General features: G+C 43.9%; 1 protein-coding gene across 5 annotated transcripts in view; it reads right to left on the minus strand.

Annotated features, from left to right (window-relative positions):
* Positions 1-24,870, minus strand: part of EHBP1 (EH domain binding protein 1) — a 2,510,899-nt gene extending 2,486,029 nt beyond the window's left edge. For 3 of the 5 annotated variants that reach the window (XM_069608215.1, XM_069608213.1, XM_069608211.1), the window contains exon 1: positions 24,545-24,869. In XM_069608215.1, the coding sequence (XP_069464316.1) occupies positions 24,545-24,648 (104 nt within the window). In that variant the 5' untranslated portion in view covers positions 24,649-24,869. Of the gene's footprint in view, positions 1-24,544 lie in introns of all 5 variants that reach the window. The other 2 variants (XM_069608212.1, XM_069608214.1) reach the window with 1 other exon arrangement.
* Positions 24,871-25,202: the final 332 nt, after the last annotated feature.

The following is a 25,202-nucleotide window of genomic DNA, read 5'->3' on the forward strand; positions in this document are numbered from 1 at the left end:
CAAGAGCAAGCTTGGTCCTTTATTTCCTTGCATGGCCATGGAATTCAAGGGAAACCTAGCGTTCCACGTGCCATGGCTGCCATTCCACCATCTTGCATTCCCAAGAATGAATGAACTGCAAAGAGATTATAAAACTTACGTGGAACAGTACTATTACCAGAGCAAATACGTCAGTGCATGTTTCGCAATGTTTCTGCATACTGATCCTTGCCTCTAGAGGCAATTATGCCCTCCTAATGCATCCAAAACTATCCCCGCCCATAAATGGGCCAGTCACGAAGAGAGGCCCATTCATCAAGTTAGGACTGCCTCATATACTTTTACATTTTTCCTTTGCTAGCACTGTAGGACCAAGAGTATTTGTTATATGCTATAGGAATGTGGTAATTGTCACAGTGTTGCATGAACCTTGGAAAGAGAAGGTTAACACACAATATTGAAAGAAGTTAGCATACAGTAAGCAGCTCACTAGGAATAGAACACATAAAAACAGGTCTCAAAATGTGCACTCGCCAATTGCTGCTGATAACTGACTCTTTGATCCTTTGGTTTTGATCTGAATGAAATAAACACCTTAAGGCAAAAAATTAATGCTTCTGAGGAGACCAAGGATTGGTCTTGGTTACTAAATGCGATGAATGGCATCAGGTGACCAATCCCTTAATCATTCTGCCTCTCCCCATAGCTGTTTTATCTTGGAACACCCAAGGACATTCTCATCTTATCACCAACCCAGAAGTAGGACGAAATTTAAATCCTATGGGATCATTTCTCTCCAGGAGACGTGGTTAAAATCTCCCCAGTCATTGGACGGATACGGTCTGTATTGCCAGGCAGCTAAACAAGGAGTTTTGGGACAGGCCTTCGGTGGTCTTTTGACCCTAGTAAAATCTGCTAAATATGTTCTAGTGATTGGGTCACTGGATGTCTGCTTTCAGGTTTTAGCAACACATGTAAAATGTTCATACGAGGGTTCACTTCATGTATTGGTTATTAACGTCTACTGGCATGAGTGCTCTGGATGTTACATTAGAGCAGCTTATTCAATTTGTGAATGTCTGGGCGGAAATGTTTGAAGGTGGGTACATATTGTTTATGGGAGACAAACTTGGAATCTCTTAATCCTGGTGGTGGGAATTGGGTGGATAAGTCATAGGAATAATAACAAGCAAAGAAAGGTCAGCAATGGATGGAAGGTTTTGATGGGCTTGGCCTCCTTGAATGACATCTCCGTTGAGGCCGATATTGATGTCCCGACTTGGTCTAATGGCAATACTCAATCTGTCATTGACAATATTGTCACTGATAGTTGGCTGTACTCAAAATGCATTTATTTTGGCATTATTCAAACAGAATTTAGAGAGGACTCAATGCTTGAGGCCTTGTTCTCTATAAAATTGTAGAGTGCGGTGCCACGCAAGCAAGCTGTCTGATGCGTTGGTGAATATGGCGGGTATTAGAATATCTTAGAATGCGGCTACAGCGACAAAAGTGAATGGCTTACTTACAAACTTCTTAATGTACTCTTCAGATGAGTGGAAATGTAACACCTTTTCGGTTAATAATTTTTTTCCTTTTGTGAGTAATATACTTTGCTCTAGTAAAGTAATCATAAAGGTGGGAGCCACAAATTTACCCCCTAAAGCATTGCCATGTTTACAATGAGGTCGTGGTAGCTCGGAAACATGAAAGGAGAAAAGGGGGTCCGGCTAACAAGGAAAAGGAGGGATATTCGATCGGAGTAAAAGGATTGCATTTGTAGAAAGATTAGACGGTCGGAATTGGCTCCATCAGCCTAAGTCTAAAAGATCCCAAGAATACACAGAGATGATGTTGATCTTGAGAAATAAAAATTCTTCTGGGCGGGTAATTAACGGAATAGATGTTTCTCAATCTGAACAGCAAGCCAATGCAGTTACGGAGACTGATTGGGTGGCCCACTTTCAGGCAATATTCTCCTCACCCAAGGTAGCAGTCTTTTCTTTGCCCCCCAACCCCCTATTTTCCAAGATATGAATTTGATTGACTTCATCGATTTTGGTTATGAATCAGTGCTTGATATAATCCATCGACTTAGCGCTTCTCGAGCTCTGGGCCCTAAAGGGTTGTCAAACTTTTTGTTTAAATCTAATCCAGAAATATGGGCTAACACTTTATCCTTGCTGTTCCTGAATATTGATAAACTAAAGGTTTTCCCCTACCATCTGGTCCACTGCCTACATAATAAAGATCTATAAAAAAGGAAGGGAGATCTGATCCTCTCAATTATAGACCTGCAGCAGTATTGGATGTTGACAGTAAGGTTTTCCCAGCTATTCTGCTGTTGCACCTTGAACTGTGGGCGGCGGAAGCAGGGAGGTTGGGAAAATGGTAAATAGGATTCAGGAAGAACATGGGAACATCATTAAAACAGCCTTGTACTCAATTGCATTAAGTACCTTGCGTTAACGGGAAAGTATGAATCTGTGTATATTGCATCGGTGGATCCGACGGCTCTCATCAACGCCGTAAATCGCAAGTTGCTGTGGTCCAAACTACATGCACAGAGAATACCAGCTGGGCTGTTACGACTCATTATTGGCCTATATACTAATTCCAAAGTCCAGGTATGCCCACATTATTCTGGCCAATTAAAATGTTCTATAGCTTCTTATTGTGGTGTCAGGCAGGGATGGTTTTAGCTTCCTGCCGGTTTAATTTATATATGGCCGATGTAGGTAAAAGTTCAATACCAGCTGCCTTCATCACTCCTAAACTACATCATCTCAAACCGATTTGGTTGGCCTATGGGGATGACTTTCTCCTTTTCGATTGTACCCCGGTAGGCCTCCAGAGATTTGTCGATGCTTTTTCAGAATTTACGATTAAACATGCACTGAAAATAAACAAAACTTTTTTAGTTCATCATACCTAGGAAAATAAATGGGTATACTAGACACCTTTGATCAGAACCTGTGGGTAAACTTGGTTGTTTGATGTACCTGGGTTTTTTAATTTCATCAAGGCCTTGACTAACCAAGATTTGCGCATGGTTGAAGAATCGGGATGTTGCTTTGTCCACACAGCTACAGCGAGTGGTCTCCAGATATGGCAACTTTACTCAGAGGCTTGCCCTATGGTACTACAAAGAGAAAGTAGTCCCCAAATTGCTGCATGGGACAGATATCTATCCCTTGGCTGGCCTTGCTCATTTGCCTGTGGTTGAGGCATTGATTTGGAGATCTGTTTTGAGTTACCTACCTCTGTTCCTATTGCAGCCATTAGGTATGGACTTGGGGGTGGTTTCCCTCAAATCTAGAGCTCAATGGAGGATCTTATACCGCCTTTGGAAAATCTCATGTCCGGCTGATAATTTTTTGTTTGTTGACCTCAAAATGATTCTCGAGGAGAGTAGCAATGCTTGCTTATGTGATATAGAAGTATTGTAGGACCCTTCTTGATGAACTGGGCAACTCTATTCAAGATCTGATAAATTATCAGAATAAACCGTAGAATTGTATGACGTGGATTGGATAGCCACAACAGAGACTATGCACTTGCATCCCTCATTGAATCATCTTCAGGATGATCATAAGAAACTTAGGATCTTAATCCCATTTCTAGCTATTTATACTGATAGGCTTACCAGGTCGATTTTCCTTAGATTTTGTTGGAACCGGATCCTAACTAAACAAGTTCTGGTAAGATAGGTACACTAACAGAGGATCAAGCTATATGTTTTTGTAGGGAATCTGTGAAACTTTAAAGCATCTCCCAATGTCCTGCAAAACCTATTCAAGGTTTAAGATGAAATTTTCTAAAGAAATATCAATGATTGTGTTTGTTGGGAGATACAGAGCTACTGTAGTCTGCTTGTTTAGCTGGACGTACTACCTCAATTGCTATCACTGCCTTTCTTAGAGCTTTGAAGATGTCAACTCAACTTGCTCAAAGGAAGATGTGTCGTTGAAGGTTTAAATCTTTTTAAATTAATTGAATTTTAATCATATTGTTGCTTCCGATGAATTATACTTTCTGGTATTTATAAACAATTTTTTTTTATTGTCTGCAACTGTACTGATATTTTATATAATAAAATTGTTAAAAAGGTTGATTTTCTTTTTTCAACCCCAATAATAAAAAAATGAAAATAAACAAAATAACTAACTCTTGCCGACTGAGAAATGATGTGCTGTGTCTGTTCCGAATGGAGGTGGCAAGTGACCGTATCTGGCTTGCTTGTAGCTTGCAATTTGCATGCCTGCATAAAACATTTATGAAAGCTTTGCAACAGGTGCAGCATAAACAGGTACAGTGAATTTGCATGAAAATATGGCTCATGCAAATTCACTCTAAGCGTTTAAATATGCCATTGTTTTTTCCCCTTTTTCCTTAGTTAATTTGTTCAGGAGCCTTGTATTTTTGTGCTAAGCACTGCTTCTATCTAGAGCAGGATTCATGCTGGCTTTTAATTTGGGTCTGCAGGCTTTTTGTCTTATTATGCACGTTTTGTGTATTATATTCCAGGGATCAAAATTAAGATTGGATAAGTAGGAGCTACAAGTAGCGCCTGGGTATCCAGCAGGAACCAGTCACCTGGCCAGCTACCAATGGTGAACGAAGAGCTAGCACATAGCGTTGCCCAAATCTAACTTCCACATAAAATGCAAATGCATAATTGTGTCAATTATTTATGACCTCTTATGCTTTAAATGTCATACAGAGGTGTCCTAATCTTTCTTTTTAGATTATTCCAAATGAAAAGATAGAAAGTTTCCACGGGCTGTGGATCACTCGCGCCCCCTACACACTCAGGTTTTTGTCAAAGACAAACGATAGATTACTATATTTTACAATAGTGGTATTTGAAATCAATTAAGTTAGTGAATTGTCATGTATCAATGTTAAACGAAAGTAGTTAGATCAATTCCTAGACAAGCAAGTGTTATTTATATAACCACAGTGCTCATTCAGTAATTCCAATAAAGTTTTGAAAACAGTTTCCAAAAGGTGTCTAAAAGTTACACAATTTTGAATGTTACATGCCATTCCTGCCATTCCATGTTCAAATCTTTTTCATATTATTATTATATTCAGACTGTAATTTGTAGCAGATCTATAGTACCGTTACACTCGCTCAACCCGTTTTGGGAATCAGGTTCCCTTCTTCAGGAGCAAACTAATTTGTTAATGCTGTATTCGCAAGATGTGCCGTTCTTATTCTTAGATTCGTCAAGGAGATCTATTCAACACAAAAATAGTAACAGACTTAGTCACATTTGGTGATCTTCTAACTAAAGCATCATAAATTGAATACATGTAAAAGTACCAACTCAATAGATTGGTTAGCCCAACCTCTCATCGGTGCCCCATAGACATCTCTAGCTGTTAAGAGTTGACGTGGAGATAAATCCATATAACCGGATATGGAGTTCATGTCTCGGTGTCTCCTATAATGATGGTTGAAATAGGTATAAGTATTGTGTCCCCAAGACCTATATTTAAACACTATATGAGATTAGAAAAGATGTACTCTACCTCCTCTTTGGTAGGATAATTCCCGCCGTTGGTGCCTCCAATAAACCCACGTCTGTGTGAGAAAAATGCCTTTGCTAAGTATTATGCTGCAACTAAGCTCATGGGAATACTTGCGTCTTAAAAGGCTTAGTCCTATATACAAAACTGGATAAGAGCATTCATAATGAATGTTTACCTTGTAAGTAGGTTTCCTGTTGCCCTTGGTTGTAATGTGGATGGGATGGCTACTCCCTTTCTTTGTACTTGGGGTGATCTTTAAGGCAATAAAATAGATTAGAGTCCATCTTCTAGGTTAGGAGAAACTTCCTAGAGAATATCATTTTGTCTGTGTGAAAAGCGCTTACTTCACAGTGGCTCCTGTGTGTGGACACGGTTCTTCATTTAAATATGGCTCTGATGCAGCCACGGTTGTGACTATTCTTGGAAACCACACCGGGTCAGACCATGGATATTTGCGCCCTAAATGTAAATACAAATTCCTGTCAGTCCCTATTGGGCTCTTATGTCTAGCAGGATAGCTGAAAAGCAGATCGTATTATTTAAGTGGATATCTTACCTAGATTCAGTGAAACCGACTCCTAGAAGATGTTCTCTCAGATACAGCTAGTGAAAAGAGCCACAGGTAAACTCGGTAGTTAAATGTAATGACGTGACATCTGGGCGCGTGACGACGTCATATGTAAGAATAGACGTCATCACGTAGCCTGCATGTTCCGTGATGAGAAATGTTCTGTAATAATGTGCCCAAATGGGTTTGATCAAACATATCCTAATGCTAACCACCGGGTGTGTAGAGCTGAACCAAAGTGTTCATTTTGATGGGCGATATTACGGGTTGTATTAAATAGACTTTAAAGAAAGGAGAGGTTTTAGGAACAAAATGGTGACATGCATCTAATACACTGTATAGGCCAGTGTAGTGTGGTATTATTATCCAGGGGCACCTCTGCTCACACTCTATGTTGTGATCAATGTCATAATGATGGTGCAATCATAATACTCATGTGGGCTATTCCTTTCGACTCCGATGGTAGAACATAGTCAATATTATGTTCCCAATGGTGACACAACATTTTTGTTTGTTAGAGAAGAGACTGCATCAACCAAAACCAGACATGATATTGTGAAACAGGTCCAGTTGTCATATTTGTGTAGCCTATTGCTTTGACTTACACTAATGTAACATGAACACTATTCTATTCCCAGTGATGATACACCATCTTTCAAGTTTGTTGGGGGAGAGGGTACATTCCTCACAAACAGACATTACATGTTATTCAAAAACCTCATCGTTTTCTATGTACAAATAGCAGAGACGAGTAAATCAGAATTTTAGTGCAATTTTTAGCGATTTGTTGGAAAAAAGACTAGATCTATCATTAACAGACAATGGGCCTCATCACGACTTTGGCGGTAACCCTTAAATCCAGCGGTAGCGCTATTGCCGCCGGATTTAAGGGTCCGCCAAATCAGGACTTCTCTGAGCTGGGAAGAAATCCGCTGAAAATTCGCACTATTACCGCCGGCGGGAAATCCACCGGCGGTAAGAGCGTGAATTTTCCCCATTGAGCCCAATGGGGAATGGGGCATTCCCGAATGGGCCCAATGGGGAATGGGGAATTACTTTACCGCCGAATTCGTGATCCGGCGCTATTAGCGCCTGGGAGTTTGGTGGTAGGGCTAATACCGCCAGCGGAAATACCGCCGGCGTTACCGCCCAAGTCGTGATGAGGCCCAATACATGGTATTCAAAAACCTTATCTTTTCTATGTACCAATAGCAGAAACGGATAAAGCAGAATTTTATTGCACGTAACTCCCATATTCTATTCCTCTTGGTGGGTATCATTAGGGGTACCACCTTCCCCTTCGGTCAGATCTCCTAATTGGTCAAATCTACCCATGATGGTACATCGGATACGGCTTAATGGTGGATCTGAAATCCAAAAGTGTATTCGTGTTCTGTGTTCTAAATGGCAAGAATAAGAATGGCACATTTTGCAAATACGCCATTAACAAATTAGTTTGCTCCTGAAGAAGGGCACTGGATTCCCGAAACGGGTTGAGCAAGTGTAACTGTACTATAGAGCTGCTACAAATTACAGTATGAATATAATATTGTAATAACATGAAAAATATTTGAACATGGAATGGCATGAACCATTAAAAATTGTATAACTTTTAGACACCTTTTGAAACTGTTGTCAAAACTTTATTGGAATTACTGAATGAGCATTGTGGTTACATAAATAACACTTGATTATCTAGCAATTGATCTAAGTACTTTTGTTTAACATTGATACCTGATAATTGACTAACTTAATTGATTTCAAATACCACCATTGAAAAATATAGTAATCTATCATTTGACTTTGACAAAAACCTAAGTGTGCAGGGGATGCGAGTGATCCACAGCCCGTGGACACTGTCTTTTCTACTACCACAACCTAGTGTCAGGGTTGTGTTTTTCTCCTCTGCACCTCGCGGCTTTTCAAGAACTCCTTTACACATATCTACACACACACCGGAGTGCAGCAGTGTTTATCTTCTCCTTAGATTATTCCAAATGCACAGAGATAAATTCACATAGTGGTGTTTGCTCAGCATCAGTGGGCCTGGGGAGACAAAAGGGGACCCTGATAAATGTTGGTTTTAACCTACCAGGCTCCTCTAGGCAATAAGCAGGAGCTAAATAGCTCCCTGCTGCCCCAACTCCGAACCCTGATATTCCTAGGGAGCTGCTTACTGTATGCCAATTTCACTTTCAATTCTCTATGGTATGTTACTTGCATGATTTAATCTGGTCGTTCCAGGGTTCAAGCAACACCGTGGTGTTTACCACATTCTTATGGCTGGTTTACTCTTCAATGTAGTAGAGCTAAAATGTAGGACAAGCACAGTTTCTATCAGATATATCCCTCCATTGTTTTGCCTTTATACTCCTAGCGTGCTGTGGCAAGCTTCTGTATTTAGTTGGATAGGTTTTGCAATTTATTCCATTTCAGAGTTGAGGTCCAGGCCCAGTCCATGGGAGAGTTGCCCATGCTTCAGTTTTCCTTACCGTTAGTCACTGCATGTTTAGAAATGCTCCACACTCCACCCTACCCGATACTCGGTAATCTGCCTCATCCTGCCCGGTTTATTTGTAGATCCCTTGCTGCAAAATTGCCCACCCTCCCACTCCCCCGTTAGCTCCCCGTTCCCTTTTTTCCTCTGCTTCCCTCAAACTGTTTTTCCCCAAATAATTGTTATGTGCTTCCCACGGCTACGTCTGTTCCCAATAAATACAATAATAATGTGTTCTTCCATGTTTATCACGGGGCTCCACATTCACGTTTTATGACCAGAAAACGTATTAGTTGCTATTTTGGTGCTATGCAATGTTCTATTACTGGTTTTCCACTATGTTATCGTCTTTACACTATTTGAGGTGCCTTAGTGTTCTTCCCCACATGAATTTCCTATGATTTTCTTGTTTTATAGTGCATAGAGTATTACAGTGCTTCTGTTGATCTTAAAAATATGCCAGCCCAAATTCTGGCTACCGACACCCTGTACAGTGCTCTGCGGCTTTGGAGCTAGGTCCACGCTTTGAGCAATAAAATAAATAAAATGCTCGGGGGTGTGGCTTGGACGGCCATGTAAAGGGACGTGCTCTCGTGGAGCTCCGCTGATCCTACAGTGATCCTGGAGGAGAAGTGCGTGCACGGGAACCGGCCGGCACTGGAAAATAATGCCCATGCATGTGAAGATGATGGCTACACTCGCTGAAACTTTGATGCGAGTGGAGGGTGAGGACACTGAGTTATACTCGCCTGCGGGCCGCGAGCCCCGGGTCGGCGAGTGGAACAAGATGGCGGCAGAGTCAAAGAGGACAACAGGGGTCACGAGATGCAAGTCCTGTAAAGCCCCTGCATCGAACTCCAAGAGCAGCGATTAGAAGCAGACCGCGGCACTTGACCGGAATACTCTGTTGCTTCACTGAGGCGGCGCACATCTGTGGGCACACGTACCCAGAGCTGGTACAACCTACGGACTGTACATTGCCGAGACTCATCGAGCACATTGGTAACCGACGCTGGGCCCGCGGCGTAATCGGATCGAACGCCGGTGGAACCCAGGAGGATTCATTGTGGCAGCGCACCAATTGGGTGGCTGCGGATCCTGGGGCCGACAAAACGAGCGGGCGGTGGTGGTTGCAGTTTTCCGCAGCGCAGCGGATCAACTCTGTATACACGGGAAGATGGGAGAAATCCCATAGTCAGAGGAAACATCGGGGCAGGCCAGTGGTTGAGGCCGATGCGAGACAATTGCTGATCCCCTGCACTTAGAGCGGCCCCTCTGGGCCTGGGCATTGTGGGCCGGATGGCCTTGTGATCGCGGAAGAGGGGGAACAAAGGGAGTGCGGCGAATAGGTGAGCGCACTCGAGCACTGGCCACAGAAGGAACACGACTGAGACCGGGCCACGACACCAAGAGGGTACGAGCACATGGGAGGAGACGGCCCACTTTGAGCGCGAGAGAAGAGACAAGTACATACAAGTACTTGCTTGGCCTGCTGAGAGTGGTCCGTGACCACGCGGACCTTTGTGCGGAGGGAGGCACGGCAGGCCCTCGCCCAGCTAACATAGCAGGATGTCCTCTAAAGTGGTTAGACCCAGGATCCGACAGTCCACGATGGAGACCTACGCCAGGTCGCCCCCAGAAGCGGAGGGGGGCAAGAGCAAGGAGACCCCCACGGCAGCACCGGAAACACCGGGCACGATCCAGGAGGTGCTGGCAGCGATGACAGACTTAAAGATGGCCTGGGAGACTAAGTTGGGCCAGGCAATGAAAGAGCTGCAGGAGGGCCTGGACCTCAAGATCGGAGCGGTCCAGGAGGAGGTGAACCTGCTGATACAGGAAATGCGAACGATTGCGGAGCGCACTGGGGCCTTGGAGAAGTAGATGGCCCCGAACACGGAGGCGTGCGCCGCACATGGAAAGGAGCTCCATGCCCTCGTGCAACGGGTGGGCAATCTGGAGGACAGAGCTGAGCAAGCAGAAGGGCACGCCAGACGCAATAACATCCGTATAGTGGGCCTGCCGGAAGGTATGGAAGGATCAAACCCCACAGAATACGTGGAATCCATGCTATTACAGGAGATATCAGGCGGGGTGCTGACCCAGGGGTTCGCGGTTGAAAGGGCGCAGAGGACCTTGACAAGAAGACCGCCCCCTGTAGCCCCCCAGCGGCCGCTGATCACAAAGATCCTGAACTATCAGGATCGGGAGAAGATCCTCGAATTTTTCCGGAGGGGAGGAACGATTGAAAAGGGTTCCGCAAAAGTCACGGCCTACCCGGACTATACGTTGCTTGTACAGCGTAGTAGGATGAACTTCGGATCGGTTAAAAGGAGGCTGAAGGACGCAGGCCATCGCTACATGTTGCTCTACCCAGCCAAGTTGAAAGTGTTTTATAAGAACAGATCCCTTTTTTTCGAGATGCCGCCCGAGGCAATGGACTGGCTGGACATGCAGGGCCGACCTCAGGAACCGGATGTCCAGATAGGAGCTGCAGGAGATAAGTAGCGGACGGCTGTGGCACCTGGGGCAACATGGCCAAGACATCGGGACTTGATTATAGAGTTGTATTAAGCTTGTGGGGAGTGTGTTGTAGTATCAACTGGCTGGACCCGCTGGACGCACCAATCCTAAAATAGACAACTGGGAGCTCCTGGGAGGCATCCCTTGTACCCAATAGTAATATACTTAGTTAGGTCACTGTTAGATCGGTGACGCCCCGCGGGGTCCTAGTCCTCGGCGACGGGACAGGACCACACGCGGGTGGGCCTGAGATCCAGGAATGGAGCTGGCCATTTGTTGGGGTAGGGCAGGGTGGGGGGGAGGGGCTGGGTTGTGTGCAGTGGATGGGAGTTGGGAAAACAGGGAGGGGGGAATCTGTTGGGGGGGGGGTAAGGGGTAGAGCCGGAAAACAAACCATCAAGGGAAGCATTGAAGGGAGAGGTGGGTTGGGAACAAACCGAGTAGATGGCATCGGGTAACCTCAGAATTGTGACCTGGAATGTACGGGGCCTTAATAGCTATCTGAAACGTAACAAAGTGATGCTGTATCTAAAAAGGATGCACATTGATGTGGCCCTGCTGCAGGAGACTCATCTCACAAGGGAGAAGTTGGAGGTTGTCAGGCGAAAATGGAGGAGACATGTTGTGGGGGCTACGTATTCTGCGTACGCTAGAGGGGTTATCACTTGGGTGGCGCCGCACGTGCCGCTCCAGGTGCTTAGCTCAACGGTAGACCCAGAGGGCAGAATGGTGGCGGTGACAGGACTCCTGGAGAACAGGGAAGTGCATATCATAAATCTGTACGTCCCCAACCATGATACAGCGGCTTATTTTAGATCCCTTTACAGCAGAATTAGCCCCCTGGTTGGGGGTGCGGTGGTGTGGGGAGGGGACTTTAATTGCACCCTGAATCCCAAAATGGATAGATCAGTCGACAAAGCGGGGAAGACGTGTGGATAAGGTTGCATCCAATGGATAGCCAATACTTGCACTATGCAGCACCACATGACCTGCACACGAGGCTAGATTATGTGTTCGTAACGGCTGAGATAGCGGGAGAAATGGTGGGAGCGGAATACAAGGCCCGGGTACTATCTGACCACTCGCCGTTGGTGGTGGAGTGGCGACACCAACCCCCCAGAGCGCGGATCCCGATATGGAGACTTAGGACTGAGGCATTACAAGATGAGGGGTTCCGGAAGGATTTGAGGGAAGCCATCAAGGAATATTTTGATATAAACATGGGCAGTGTGCGCTCGGTTGGAACAGTATGGGAGGCGTTCAAGGTGGTGGTGCGTGGAGTAGCCATTTCGAAATCTAAAGGGCTCCAGGGGGGCATTGAAAGGGAACTTCAGTAAACGGAAAGGGAGCTGGAGGGCCTCACGCGACATGAGGATACCGCCCGGAAGAATAGCGATAAGATAAAAGACCTACAGTTAACCTGCAGTGGACTCTGGGATAGGCTATGTAGACTAAATTACAAGAAATACACGGCGAGGCTACACGCAGGGGGCGATAAGCCTGGCAGATTGCTGGCCTGGCTGTATAAGAGTGAGACCCCCCCCGCACAGTGATCAGTGAGATAAGGGATGAGGAAGGTCGCATCTGTAATACCCAGGAGGGGGTGAACGAGGAGTTCCTCAAGTTTTACAGACACTTATATGAGGACGCAGGGGAGGATAGGAGCCAAGACATACTGGACACGTTAGAGGACATAGAGCTGCCCACCCTGGACGACCTAGAATGCGCAGAATTGGACGCCCCTATCACCTCGGAAGAGCTGGAGGTAGTGATCCAACATTTGCCCACGTGTAAGGCACCCGGGACGGACGGGTTGCCTAGCGAGTTTTACAAGACATACAAACAGGAGCTGCTTCAGCCACTGCTTGCTATGTTCAACGAGGCCTATGAGCAGGGGGAACTGCCATTGTCCCTTTGCGAGGCGATGATCATCCCACTCCTAAAACCAGGCAAGCCGGCCGCGGAGTGTGGGTTTTACAGACCCATGTCTATGCTGAATCAGGACAGCAAAATACTTAAGGCAGTGCTGGCCAATAGGCTGAAGAGGGTGATCGGTAAGCTGATACACCCAGACCAGACGGGATATGTCCCCGGCAGGAACATCACAGATAACCATAGGAGGCTTCACCACATCATTGACCACACTGAGGAAGATACGGGTAAGCTGGCCATCGTGTCGCTAGACGCGGTCAAAGCCTTTGACTCGGTGCGATGGCCGTGGTTGAAAGCAGCCCTGAGGGGATACGGAATGGGACCTGGGTATATCAGGTGGGTTCAGTTGTTATACAGCACCCCGGTGGCGAGAGTTAAAACAGGATCCATAATCTCAGATACTTGGCAACTCAGCAGGGGGACCAGACAGGGATGCCCCTGGTCGCCCATGCTATACATTCTGGCATTAGAGCCGCTGGCAATACGTCTGAGGCAACAATACGGGGAGGTGGGGATTAGTACAGTAAGCGGTAGACACCTGGTATCGCTGTACGCAGAGGACGTGCTCCTTTATCTGCGCTATCCGGAGGAGAACTTGCAGTATGTGCTAGAGGTGATGGACCGATATGCCACCCTCTCGGGCATATCGGTGAACCCTAGGAAATCTAGTCTGTTCCCCTTGGGTAGATACAAGAATGTCCCGTTACAGAGGTTGCCTAGCCTGCCAATACCATGGCATACTGAGACATTTAGGTATTTGGGAGTAAATATTTACCACAGGATCGAGGCGGAGCACCAACATAATACAGAGAAAGCAATAGAGGGGGTCAAGAACAGCATGGTGTTTTGGTCCAGATTGCCCCAGACCATGATGGGGAGAGCGGCCTTGCTTAAGATGGTGGTCCTGCCCAGACTCCTGCACTTCTTTGTGAATGTCCCGTTTTTGATTCCCAGGAGCCTATTTGTGAGACTGCATAGCGTGTGTAGGGGCTTCATATGGGGTAACTCCAGGAACAGAGTGGCCCTGTGGAAACTCCAGAACCCATGTGACATGGGGGGCATAGGCCTGCCAAATTTTGAGCTTTATTACCTGGCGGGGCAGCTGTTGTATGTGGCCAGGTGGCTGTCGACTGAAGACTCGGCGGAAGCCAGGCTTCTGTGGGAAGACTCGGCCCCATACTTTTTGAATGAGGTGGTGTGGTTACAAAAGAACAAACTGGTGGGAAGAGGGCGGCTGTTGAGGCTGGGCTGGGAGGTTTGGCGCAGAATGTGGAGAATGATGGGCGACATAGAGCCGTTCTCTCAGCAGGCCCCGCTAGTGGCACTATGCGGGAACGACTCACAACTGTTCGAAGCGGTCCGTAGATATTGGGAACCGGTGGGCCTGGCCACCCTTGGGGACATATGGCAGGAAGGGGCGGCATTGGAATTTCAGAGGTTGCAAGAAGAGACAGGGGTGCATAGAGGCCAGTATATAACCTACGCTAGGCTCATGAAACCGGTAAGGGAGAGATGGCCGGAGACAGTGCTAGCGGATGACCCTGATGCCTCCCTGGAAATGATGTATGATGTTTCGGAGGGCGGGCACGAGATATCTAGAATATACGAGCTTCTAAGAGCAAAGGTAGGGAAGGAGCTGCTTCAATTGAGGCAGGACTGGGTGGAGGAAGTAGGAGGACCCATGACAGATGGGCAATGGGAGAGAGCCCAAAGGTACCATAAAAAGGTATCCCGGAATGCGAGACTCCAACAACTCCAACTGTATGTCACTCACAGGGCTTATTTGACTCCCGGGAAAATTGCAAGGTTTGGAGGCTCGGCTACGCAGAAATGCCCCAGGTGTGGGGAGGTGGAAGCGGGGCTGCTACACATGTTCTGGACTTGCCCGGGAGGTGCACAGATTTTGGGACGAGATTAAAACTAAATTGGCCGGTGGGGGAGTGGAGCTGGACGTGGGATCAGCTTGGCCATGCATGCTCAGGATTTTTCCCAGGCCATGGGATTTAAAGCACATAAGCAAAATGAAGGACTTAGCCTACATCCTGGCCAAGGGCAGGATCGCAATGGGTTGGAAGGCAGCCCACAGACTCAAGGTGGAGCTATGGTGGACGGACCTCCTCAGATGGGCGGAGGCAGAATCCGTAGTTTGGTTTGAAGCGGTTACTGGGGGAGGGGAGAGGAGGAAGTAGGGCCCTTGCTGGCCTGGCGGCATTTGGTGACCTCTATGGCAAACCCTCACCAAGACAATAACAAATCAGAGGACTCTGATGAGTGCACAAGCACTGCGATACCTGATAATGCTCCCATAGATGACATGAGTGAGCCGGCTCTAGTTTGTGGGGTGGGAGGGGGGGGCGGAGGACGGAGAATTATACTGTATAATGTGATGGTTTGATGCTGATTATGTACATCCTAAACAGTTGTAATGTGTGTTTTGTTTGGTTTTATTGAAAATAAAAATAAATGTAAATAAATAAATAGCTTTGATTTTATTTAGGTTAGATACCTGGTAAGGTAACATGATATTCACATGAGATTAATAATTAGCATTGTTCCTTTCATTTTGAAACTGTTATGCCACTACATGTGCAAGTGTGTGTGCTAGTGTAGTGATGCATGGTTATGACTAGCCATGAATCCCAGGTTTGTTGTTGAGCGAATGGTCGCAAAGCCCATGTTAGTGAGTAGGTCGAGGTTTGATTTTTGGGGGAAATGGATGCTAGTCCCATGTTTATTGGGTTTGTTCACCATGTTTTCTGGTTGCTGTTTCGCGTGGTTGCGAATCCTATGTTTAGTTGGTTGCTTCACCGTGTGTGCTGGTTAGGGTTTGCATGGCTGCAACGGGGTGCAAATCAGTTGGGTTCGAATGGGCATAAATCCCATGATTTTACTGGGCGCATATTCATTGGTCATTAATCCCATGCTTGTGTTTATGCTTGCTCCAATGGATCTGAGGAACCAGAGTGTCATCTATGGGGCTTATGTTTCATCCTTGTGTTGCATTCCTACATTTGCGCTGTTTTTTAGTCCTTCGGCGTCTATACCAATTAGTATGTTACATGAATCGTCTCTTCCTGGTATCACCTTGGAGCTCCTTTAATTTGATTGCTCTTTCCTATAGTCATTTGCTTTTCATAATGTCCTTCATGTGGTCATGATTGTAGTTACTAACAATGTGTGGGAGTGCACAACCAATAAGAAAAAATAAAATCTGTAGTTAGAATATAATATTGAAATGTTTTTTCCAGGTGCAAAAGGGTCAAATCCTAGGCCAAAAGGATATAATGAAAAAAAATGTGACTCATTTGAGTAACCCTAATGCACTCGTATGGGGAATCCTCCCTCTAATCGTTATTTCAACAGCTCGTTTAGTTTAACAAGTCACGTTTTTTTTTTATTGTTGTAATTACCCCAGGTCCACGTGCCTTAAATGGGACTGCTCCCTTGCAGTTCACATTTCTAATGAATGTGATCTTTCTTGTAAGTCACTTTAAATTTCTTTTTTTAAATGTTTGTGTGGTAGTTGTGTTCTTGATGTGACACATGGTTACAGGATATGAGTAACGAAAGCGACGGTTTAACTGCTTGCGTGTACCCCGAGCAAGAGTTTCTCCTATCTTGCATGGTTTTGCTTCAGTGTAGTTCCTTGTACAAGATTTTCTGCTAGCTTGCATGGTTTTACGTGATTTTCTTCTGGCTTGCATGGTGTTCATGGGTGTCATTGCTTAGTCAAGAGATTCTTCAAGTTGGAAATGTTCAGGGGAGAAAAGACCAAAGGTTATTTCGGAAAAATAATCTTCGGTCTTCTCCCTCGAACATTTGGATCCCGGGCTTTAACCCCGATTTGTGAGATCAGCCTCATGGGCAAGTGTCTTCCAAGAGCATACGTGGAGCACATGGGAGAGAGTGATAATCCGGTGCATTGCGTATGATGGAGCCTCATACTTATTAAGCCGTCCTACTAATAACAGCAGCTCCTAATAAAGACTCCTTTTCTAATAGTACAGAGTACCGCCTGGTCTGTGAGCTGCCTCGCTTGCTTACCTCCAGGCAGGACACTTAACTTAGCCCTACGCTTTTTAGAATCAGTATATATAGTAGGTCTATGAAGCCCTAAGATAGAAGCTGCACATAAAGAAGATAGCTTTAAACACCTTCCAAAACGGTAAGCCTCAGAGTAATTTGGGGCATAAAGAATATTCATCTAGCTAGTCAAAGAGGAAAAGATAAACCTGTTTTCCTAATTTCTTTTCAATGCCAAGCATAATGAAGAATGAAAATCATATCATGTTCATAAACACGTAAATCAACACAGTAAGTACCATGTTCGGTCTAGTATAGTGTAATTTACATGTTATGTTATTCAATATTTATACTGCGCCCATCACTGCCTTAGGTATGACAGAAAAGAAAAACAATTGAAGGCCAGCTGCACATTCATTCGGCAATTCCATCTAATGTACTGTACTTGCCTGAAAACACTTTTGAAGTGGTACAAACATTTGAGATTGCACGAGATCCCTGTGAGTGTTTATGGAAATGGAAATGCATTTCAAACGTATGCTTCCAAGTGATGAGAACTAATAACCAATAACCAATTTCTTTATGGCTCACTGCTTCCAAGGCGTACAAAAAGCATGCTATGATATTCTATAGGTATGTTAATTATATTTGCACTTGTGTAACAAAGCCATCTATTTAAATTACCCTGTTCAATGAAAGTACAGCTCGCCCTGCCTTCCTCTTGCCCTCGGGGCTATCTCTGCCCTCTTTTCTCTGCTCACTGGAAGTTCAAAGGGGCTAACAGAGAGACAGTAAAGCAGAAATCACCTCCTCCGCTCTTAAACGTGCCAAAGGTCTGTGTGAAGTGCTAGACAAGAAAAGCTATTTCTTTTTCAAATTGCAATCCAGAAGTAATCAGTATGAAACAGTCCAATTCCATTTCAAAGAATGTAAGTTGATACATAATGCATAATTACAGTACTGCTACTGGAAAGCACTGCATTGTCTGTTTTTCAACAGAGTTTAGGTTGGTGTACCTAAACCTCATACCGTCATCTATATTTCATTTTTTTGGGGAAGGTGCATCATATTGATGAGAGAATACTTTTGAAAATGTACATGATCATACAGCCAAAAGGTTTCGATAGCAAACCTAGTTCTGTGACCTGCTAGTTGCATTCATCTCTGCAACTGGTGCTCAACCCATGAGCTGATCCCAAACTCCTTGTCATTCTATCTTATCACCATGCTGCTTCATACCAGCTACCCTGAAATTGAGATGGCAGAAAACTAGAATCAATATTCCACCTAGTTTGCCCAGTTACTTCCTTTTTTCTATGTGTTATTGATCTTGTGCCAAGATCATTTTTTTCTTCCCCCCGCACCTTCAACTTCTTTGAACATTTGAAGCTTGACATTTAACAAGAGTGATTTAGAATCGCTAGTGTGCACCAACATTCCATAGTAGCTTTATTCCATCTACCCTGAAAGTGAGATGGGAGCAAACTACAATATTCCACGTAGTATGCCCAGTAATTTGCTGGCTACGCCATCCACTCTGATTATTATCTTACTTTTTTTCCCTCTTACATAATGAATATATGAAACTAACCAGATGTTTTTGCTAAGTAGTGATCAATAGTGCCATCCAGTCTGTAAGCCAACAGATCCACTGCAATACCATGCACTGTAGCTAGCCCCTAGAGCTCACTTTGCTCTAAAATTATGATTGCATTATATATATTAACACCTGCGGAAGAGACTGGGAACACAAGCAGAATCTGCAAGTAGCTGCACGTATTTCACACTGGGCCGCTGCACCTCTACCTATCCTTTACCCTGTCTTTAGAGGTGGTGCCCTAGGACAAGTATCCAAAGGAGTGCCACACCTTGACATCCCACCTTACCTGCACCCCTCCACTCACTCACCTGTGCACCTCCTGGCTCAGAAAACACTATCCTGGAAATAGTTATTTCCAATTGCAGACATTATGTGTAATATGTGGAAAGCACCAGCACCCTAGCTGGGGCTACGAATGCCAAGAGCGACAAATACTGTTTCGATGGGTGCCTGAGCTGGAGTTCCGTGCTTGGGCCTCCAGGTCTCAGGCTTGAGGACCTTTAAAGGTATTTAACGCTATATTAAAAACAGCTGATATCAATGACAGGCAAGGGCCATCTTGCTCAACTGAAGTTCACAATTCCTCTGCCTGCCACAACACCATACTACATACTTAGACTCAGGTTATAAGTTTCCTTTAACATTGTCAGCTTTTTGATTTACGGAACTTCTGAACTTCTCCTTACACAGCAAATGATGGGTCAAGCAGACAATATACGGGACACTGCCCTGTGCAACACTGACTGCACACTGTTGCACAGAGCTTTGCACTGAAAACGGTTTTCAGAGCTTTATATCTATTCATTTTTTGGGTGCATTAATGCAGCTAGCCTTTAACCTTTACAGACACTTATCTCACTAATTTCTTACTTCAGGGGTACACAAAAATACTGTATTGTTGCTTGCGTACAAATAACGTCTGGTGACATTACAAATATCAGTAGAAAACTGATAAATAAGATTGCTAATCAAGAAAACTTTAATTATCAAATGTTGCTAATCAATTTTGGTTTTGTTTCTTGTTTTACTGTTAATCGGAAACTTGAACAAATACAAAACACTAAGAAAAATAAGAAATAAAACATATTGCAATGATATCTAAACATTCATCACATTCCTATGCCTGAGATTCTGGACCCTAACCTGAGAAGTTGTATCATGGATTCTAGAAACTTCATCCTAACCAATGTAAATAACGCCAAGTGATGGGAATCCAGATAGTCTTTAAAAAACAAGGTCTTTAATTGGCTACAATCAAGAACGGCTCCTGGTTGCATTTGAATTCAGGACCTTAGATTCCTTTGCAGGACTCTTGAGGGTTGGTCTACAGAGGACAGAGGACAATGGCGATTGTATCCAATCCAATAGGTTGTGGTCTCATTAACCTCCCTGCCTTTTTGAGCCATTGTAAGATGTGTGGTCCGTTGGACTCTAAGATTAAAATCTTTTTATGATATAGTCTCTGGACTGAATAGCTGGAATTTGATATCTTATGTCCTACATTTCTCTATTTTTTTTGTTTGCGTTTGGCGCAAAATAAATACAAATTAATATTTAATTAACACGGAAAATACATCCTAACATTTTTTTTTTTAAAACACATTTAAAAGCATAATCTTCAATCCTTTCTAAAATCAGAAATCTTATCACTGTCTTTAAAAAACCATGTAACATCAGGCTTTTCGTCAAGTTGTAAACTTTTTATAAAACCAACTGTCACTATTACAATTGAGGTAGTTCTATATGCCAGACATTCATTACATAAATCTTCCTCAACGCCTGAATTGTAAAGGTGTGAAAACTTACTAAAGTAACAGAATCGTTTTGCGTGTAATGCAGTACATGGGGTTACTAAATGTTTAAGAGTTTCCTGGGTGTCAGTCATATCACAGAATCTACAAGTGAAAGCATCAATAGGGAGGAACCCATATCTTTCTAAAATGTATTAAGAAAATGAAACTTCCATCTGAATTTCAAAAAAGGAGATTCAAACAATTTTACTTGAATAAAAGGTTAAATACGGGGCTACTATCCTACGCCTTTTATGATCGTTCCTCAGTTGACACCTCGAGTCATAAACATGAAGTCCCTCCAGGATCGATATCCAATCCCTACTGTACAGTGCCTGCTTAACCTTCAGTGATTGTTAATGAGATGCTACTTAAGCATCTCCATTCGACTAAACTGTGTTGTGAAAATTTCCTCAAATTCTCATAAAAACCCGACCCTTTCAGTTTGTGCTAATATATACTACAGAGAATTTAGAGAATCCTCCAATCGGCAAATAATTTTCCGATAAAAAACTCCACTTTGCTCTAGATGTAAGAGAATGAATACCCAATTCATAATGTCTTGCTACCAGGGGTACTGAAATTCAATTCTGAAGCGTAACACTCTACATCAAATTATATCTTCTAGTAACGCTACAATATCTAGCACATTCCCATATAGCTTTGACATTGCTGACTGTAATTCACAGTCAGCTGAGACCTTATATCATCTGATGTTGGAATGTACTGCCCTTATGATGGACAGGGTAATTGCTTTCAAACCTTTCATACATTCAGTCATAGCGGTGATAACAGAGTCACTTTGGAACAGACTGATGACCAGCACACAGGTTCCACTTCTTTTGGTGTTGGTCAAATTTCTAATGGTCATATTTGAATATTGAGCCAGAGTAATTCAAGGAGGGAATTTGTTACTGGAATTATGCTCTTAGACAACAGTTTTAAGTTTAAGGATGACACCTAGGTAAAAATGTTAGTATTGGGTTTTCAATGTTGTGACGTTATTAAGAAAGTATCTTCCACATTTTTGTATATGTACTAGACTGACTGTTTTTTCTAATTTATACATATATATATTTGTATTTGAATTTCTAGGAATAATTATTGTCACCTTGCCAATTAACCTGGCTTACGACAAACACTTATTTTAAAATTAACTGGCCATTTGTTTGCGCACCTACTACGCAGCTCATACACGTGTTGATGCATAAACCAATACGGATATAGTTCAATATGTCCGCATTAATAAACATGGTCAATGACCATCTCTATATTAAGAGAGGGCTCATCACGTGGGAATCCCAGCATGAAACTTACAATAAATGCATAGTTCGCGCACACTGTGAACATAATAATGCTTAATGTGCATGTTACATATGTTGAGATAAGAGAAACATTGCTAATCTATTTTGTGCCCTCAACAAATGTGTTTACATGTATTTTAGTGTATTTTACACGACCCACTTAGGTTTATAACATGTTTAAACATGGCGGATTTTGTGCAAATGCATGTTTACTACTGTGCACGTTACTCTATCCATGCATACCATAGAGAGCACGCAGGTTTAAATGTCCTTATTTTGTTTCTGTACCCTAAACGTGATCAAGCGGTCAGCTTTGCCGCGAAACGCGCCGTTTTTTCGTCCACGGCATCAAATTGATTAAAGAATATTTTGGATGCTTGGAGCTTTGTTGGTCTTTTTGAAACTCTGGGTCCAGTGTGGATTTTTCACATGGGTCTGTTTTCTGGAGTGCACTCCAATAGCTTTATACTGAGGTACAAAGCAATTCTCATATATATATATATATATATATATATATATTAGTGTTGACCATGTTGCGTAAGGTATCTTGTATACTAAAAATGCGACAACAAAAAATGTTTTAAAATCTCTCACCCATCACATTTGAAATTCTATACCATGAAGAAGTTTGGAGGTAATGTTCCCTTCATAAAGCCCTAAGGTAGGCAATAGTGAGAACTTACCATGTGTAGCATCTACCCGGATCATCCGATTTGACAATGCTATCGCACGGGTCTTGAACCACTACCTCACCTGAGGCATATGGGGCTTGGAGAGGATGGAAAATCCCAAATAAATAAAATTATCCACCCCCTCCAAAGACTCTGTTAGAATAGAACTCACTATTGAAATGAGGTAGCTTTTTTTTCCTGTAGAATACTTTAGTTTTATGTGATTTAATCTCCAAAGAATTAGTTACCACAAATGTCACAAAGGCGCTGATCATACGTTGAAGGCATGAGCCATCTTGCCAAACTGAAGTTCACAATTCCCCTACCTGCCACAACACCATACTGCATACTTTGTCTCAGATTATAACTTTCCTTTAACATTGTCAGCTTTTTGATTTACGAAACTTCTGAACTTCTCCTTACACAGCAATGATGGGTCAAGCATAGAATATACAGGACACTTCCCTTTGCAACACCAACTGCACCCTGTTGCACAGAGCTTTGCACTAAAAAATGTTTTCAGAGCCTTATATCTATGCATTTATGTGTCTCCATTCATGCACCTAACCTTCACAATGTACAGACAAGCATCTCACTAATTTTGCTTCAGAGGTATACAAAAATGCTTTACCGTTGCTTGTGTGCAAACAACGTCTGGTGACATGACATTCAAAATAGCAGTGGAAAATTGATAGTTAAATAAGTTTGTTTGCTAATCAAGATAATTTTATTCACCACATCATTTTGCTAATCAATTTTTGAAAACAAATAAACGACTTGGATTCCCAATCAAATGGGAAACGAAAGAGTCCTCATTGAACAGCAATAGGCAAGTATTCACAGAGTTAGATAAAAGAGAGTATAGGAAGTCATGCAGTCCGGCACCCAAAGAGATGGGCAAGAGCACTTCCTATGCAAATGAAAATGTGGTCAATAAAACAGTCAAACACACACCACACATGAATGAAGTGTAATCTCCAGTCCTCAAACAAGAAACGAAACGCAATCTGATTCAGGGCATTGTCAAAAGTGTGGGAAATATCAAATTACACTCACTGCACGATGCACACCAAACACTGCACATCAGAGATCACAGCCTTGCCCTTAAAACATCGTCATTCAACTAAGGGTGTTCACCAAACGATCCAGTTATCTTGAAACATGTTTAAAGAATCGGTGGCGTACACTTTTAAGTCATTGCTGGAGCAAACAGAAATGCACTAGTTACAGCACACGCCAAATCAAACTGAATTATAAACATGATAGGAAGCACACCGTTTCCCGATCTATTTAATTTCCGAGCCTGTTGCATTCGTGCACCCCAACAAAGAAGCAATGTAGGTATTGCTCGCAAAGGCCTACTGAAACCAATCCGCACTGAAGCTGGACTTATTCCATGAAAGAGCCGGCAATTTCCAACCTGCTTATCAGAGGCGTGACCAGAGAGCATTCTACAAGGAAGACAGGCAGGTACTGCCACGCAGGGAGGAGTATAGCCGCGCCCATCAGTTGTCAAAGCATAGCAACAGCAACAGCAGCATCCTAGCAAAGAGAAACCGGCATCCCAAGGAGAGGCTCAGCAACGTAGTGAACGGATGCAACAAAATCAAGCATCACAAGGTGATAAGGGTATCAGATTCCCGGGCGCTGGTGCATCATCTAAGGTGGCATACGCAGTCACTATAATTGCATGTTTAATAGCGCCTGCTACTACGGGTTGCCTTTCATCGCGTTTTAATATGGACATTCCTGGGGGAATCATAATGAAACATCAGCATCCAGAGAGTAATCGTCATCACCCATACACAGTAGCTGATCAGCTGGTGATCACATAGTGCTCACCAGCAAGACCCCCCCCCCTGCCATACGATGGTGGATGGCCCTTAATCGGGGCTGGGCAGTCGCACTGCAATGCCCACCACTTGTGCCAAGCAGAGTGCATGGGTAAAAGTGTACAAGGGATGTCCTCACTTTGGAGGTAGTGGGAAGCTCTTCTGGTGACATGCCAGGTCTGATCCTGAGTTCCTAGGGTCATGGGGAAGCCACGGGACATGACAGCAATGGCACAACACAGGCACCCCTCCAGCCCCCGCATTGTACGCCTCCTCCTGCGCACACTTACCATTTCTTGGTACACTCCACCATCAGCTCCTGGTAAGATGCCACGAACTGGAACTTGGAGGCATGCTTGCCTACCCGTTGCAATCGCTTCCAGACAGAAGCCATTCTCCCGGCTCAGCGGCGCCGCACCGGAGGAAGGGAAATAGCAAGCTAGGGGAACTACATGAGAAGCGGCAGGGGTGCCGCAGACTGAGCGGATCAGTATCGGGAAGCTGCAGCTGAAGGGGCAGCTCCCGGCCTGGCCTGACTTGCTACGGGCTGCGCAGGCGCATTTGATATATCATGACTTTTCCCTTCAGCTCAGTGGCTCAGCAACTGAGCTGGTCCCGCTAGGTGTCTACCCACGTCATTGTTGTTTACATGGACACAAAAGAAGGACTGGGACCCCCTTGAAAACATCTGTCACACTGATGTGATTCCGGCTTTTCATGGCGGGTCAGGGCTTTTATCGATGTGTTGATAGACAATAATTTCACGAAGACTTCTACGAGCTCTTTCAAACACACATTCCTGGTTATTCTCGTATATATCTAAATGTTTTTCGTAAACATATTTGCTGCACGTAAGATATACATATTATGGACTTCAGTAAGTCTTTCGAAAATCACTTGGAAATTCCCTCGTGGCTTAGAGTTTTAATCCAAAATCCTACCGTATAT

The sequence above is a fragment of the Ambystoma mexicanum genome, chromosome 4q (genome assembly GCF_040938575.1).
Source record: "Ambystoma mexicanum isolate Mex_15411 chromosome 4q, UKY_AmexF1_1, whole genome shotgun sequence".
Lineage (NCBI taxonomy): Eukaryota > Metazoa > Chordata > Amphibia > Caudata > Ambystomatidae > Ambystoma > Ambystoma mexicanum.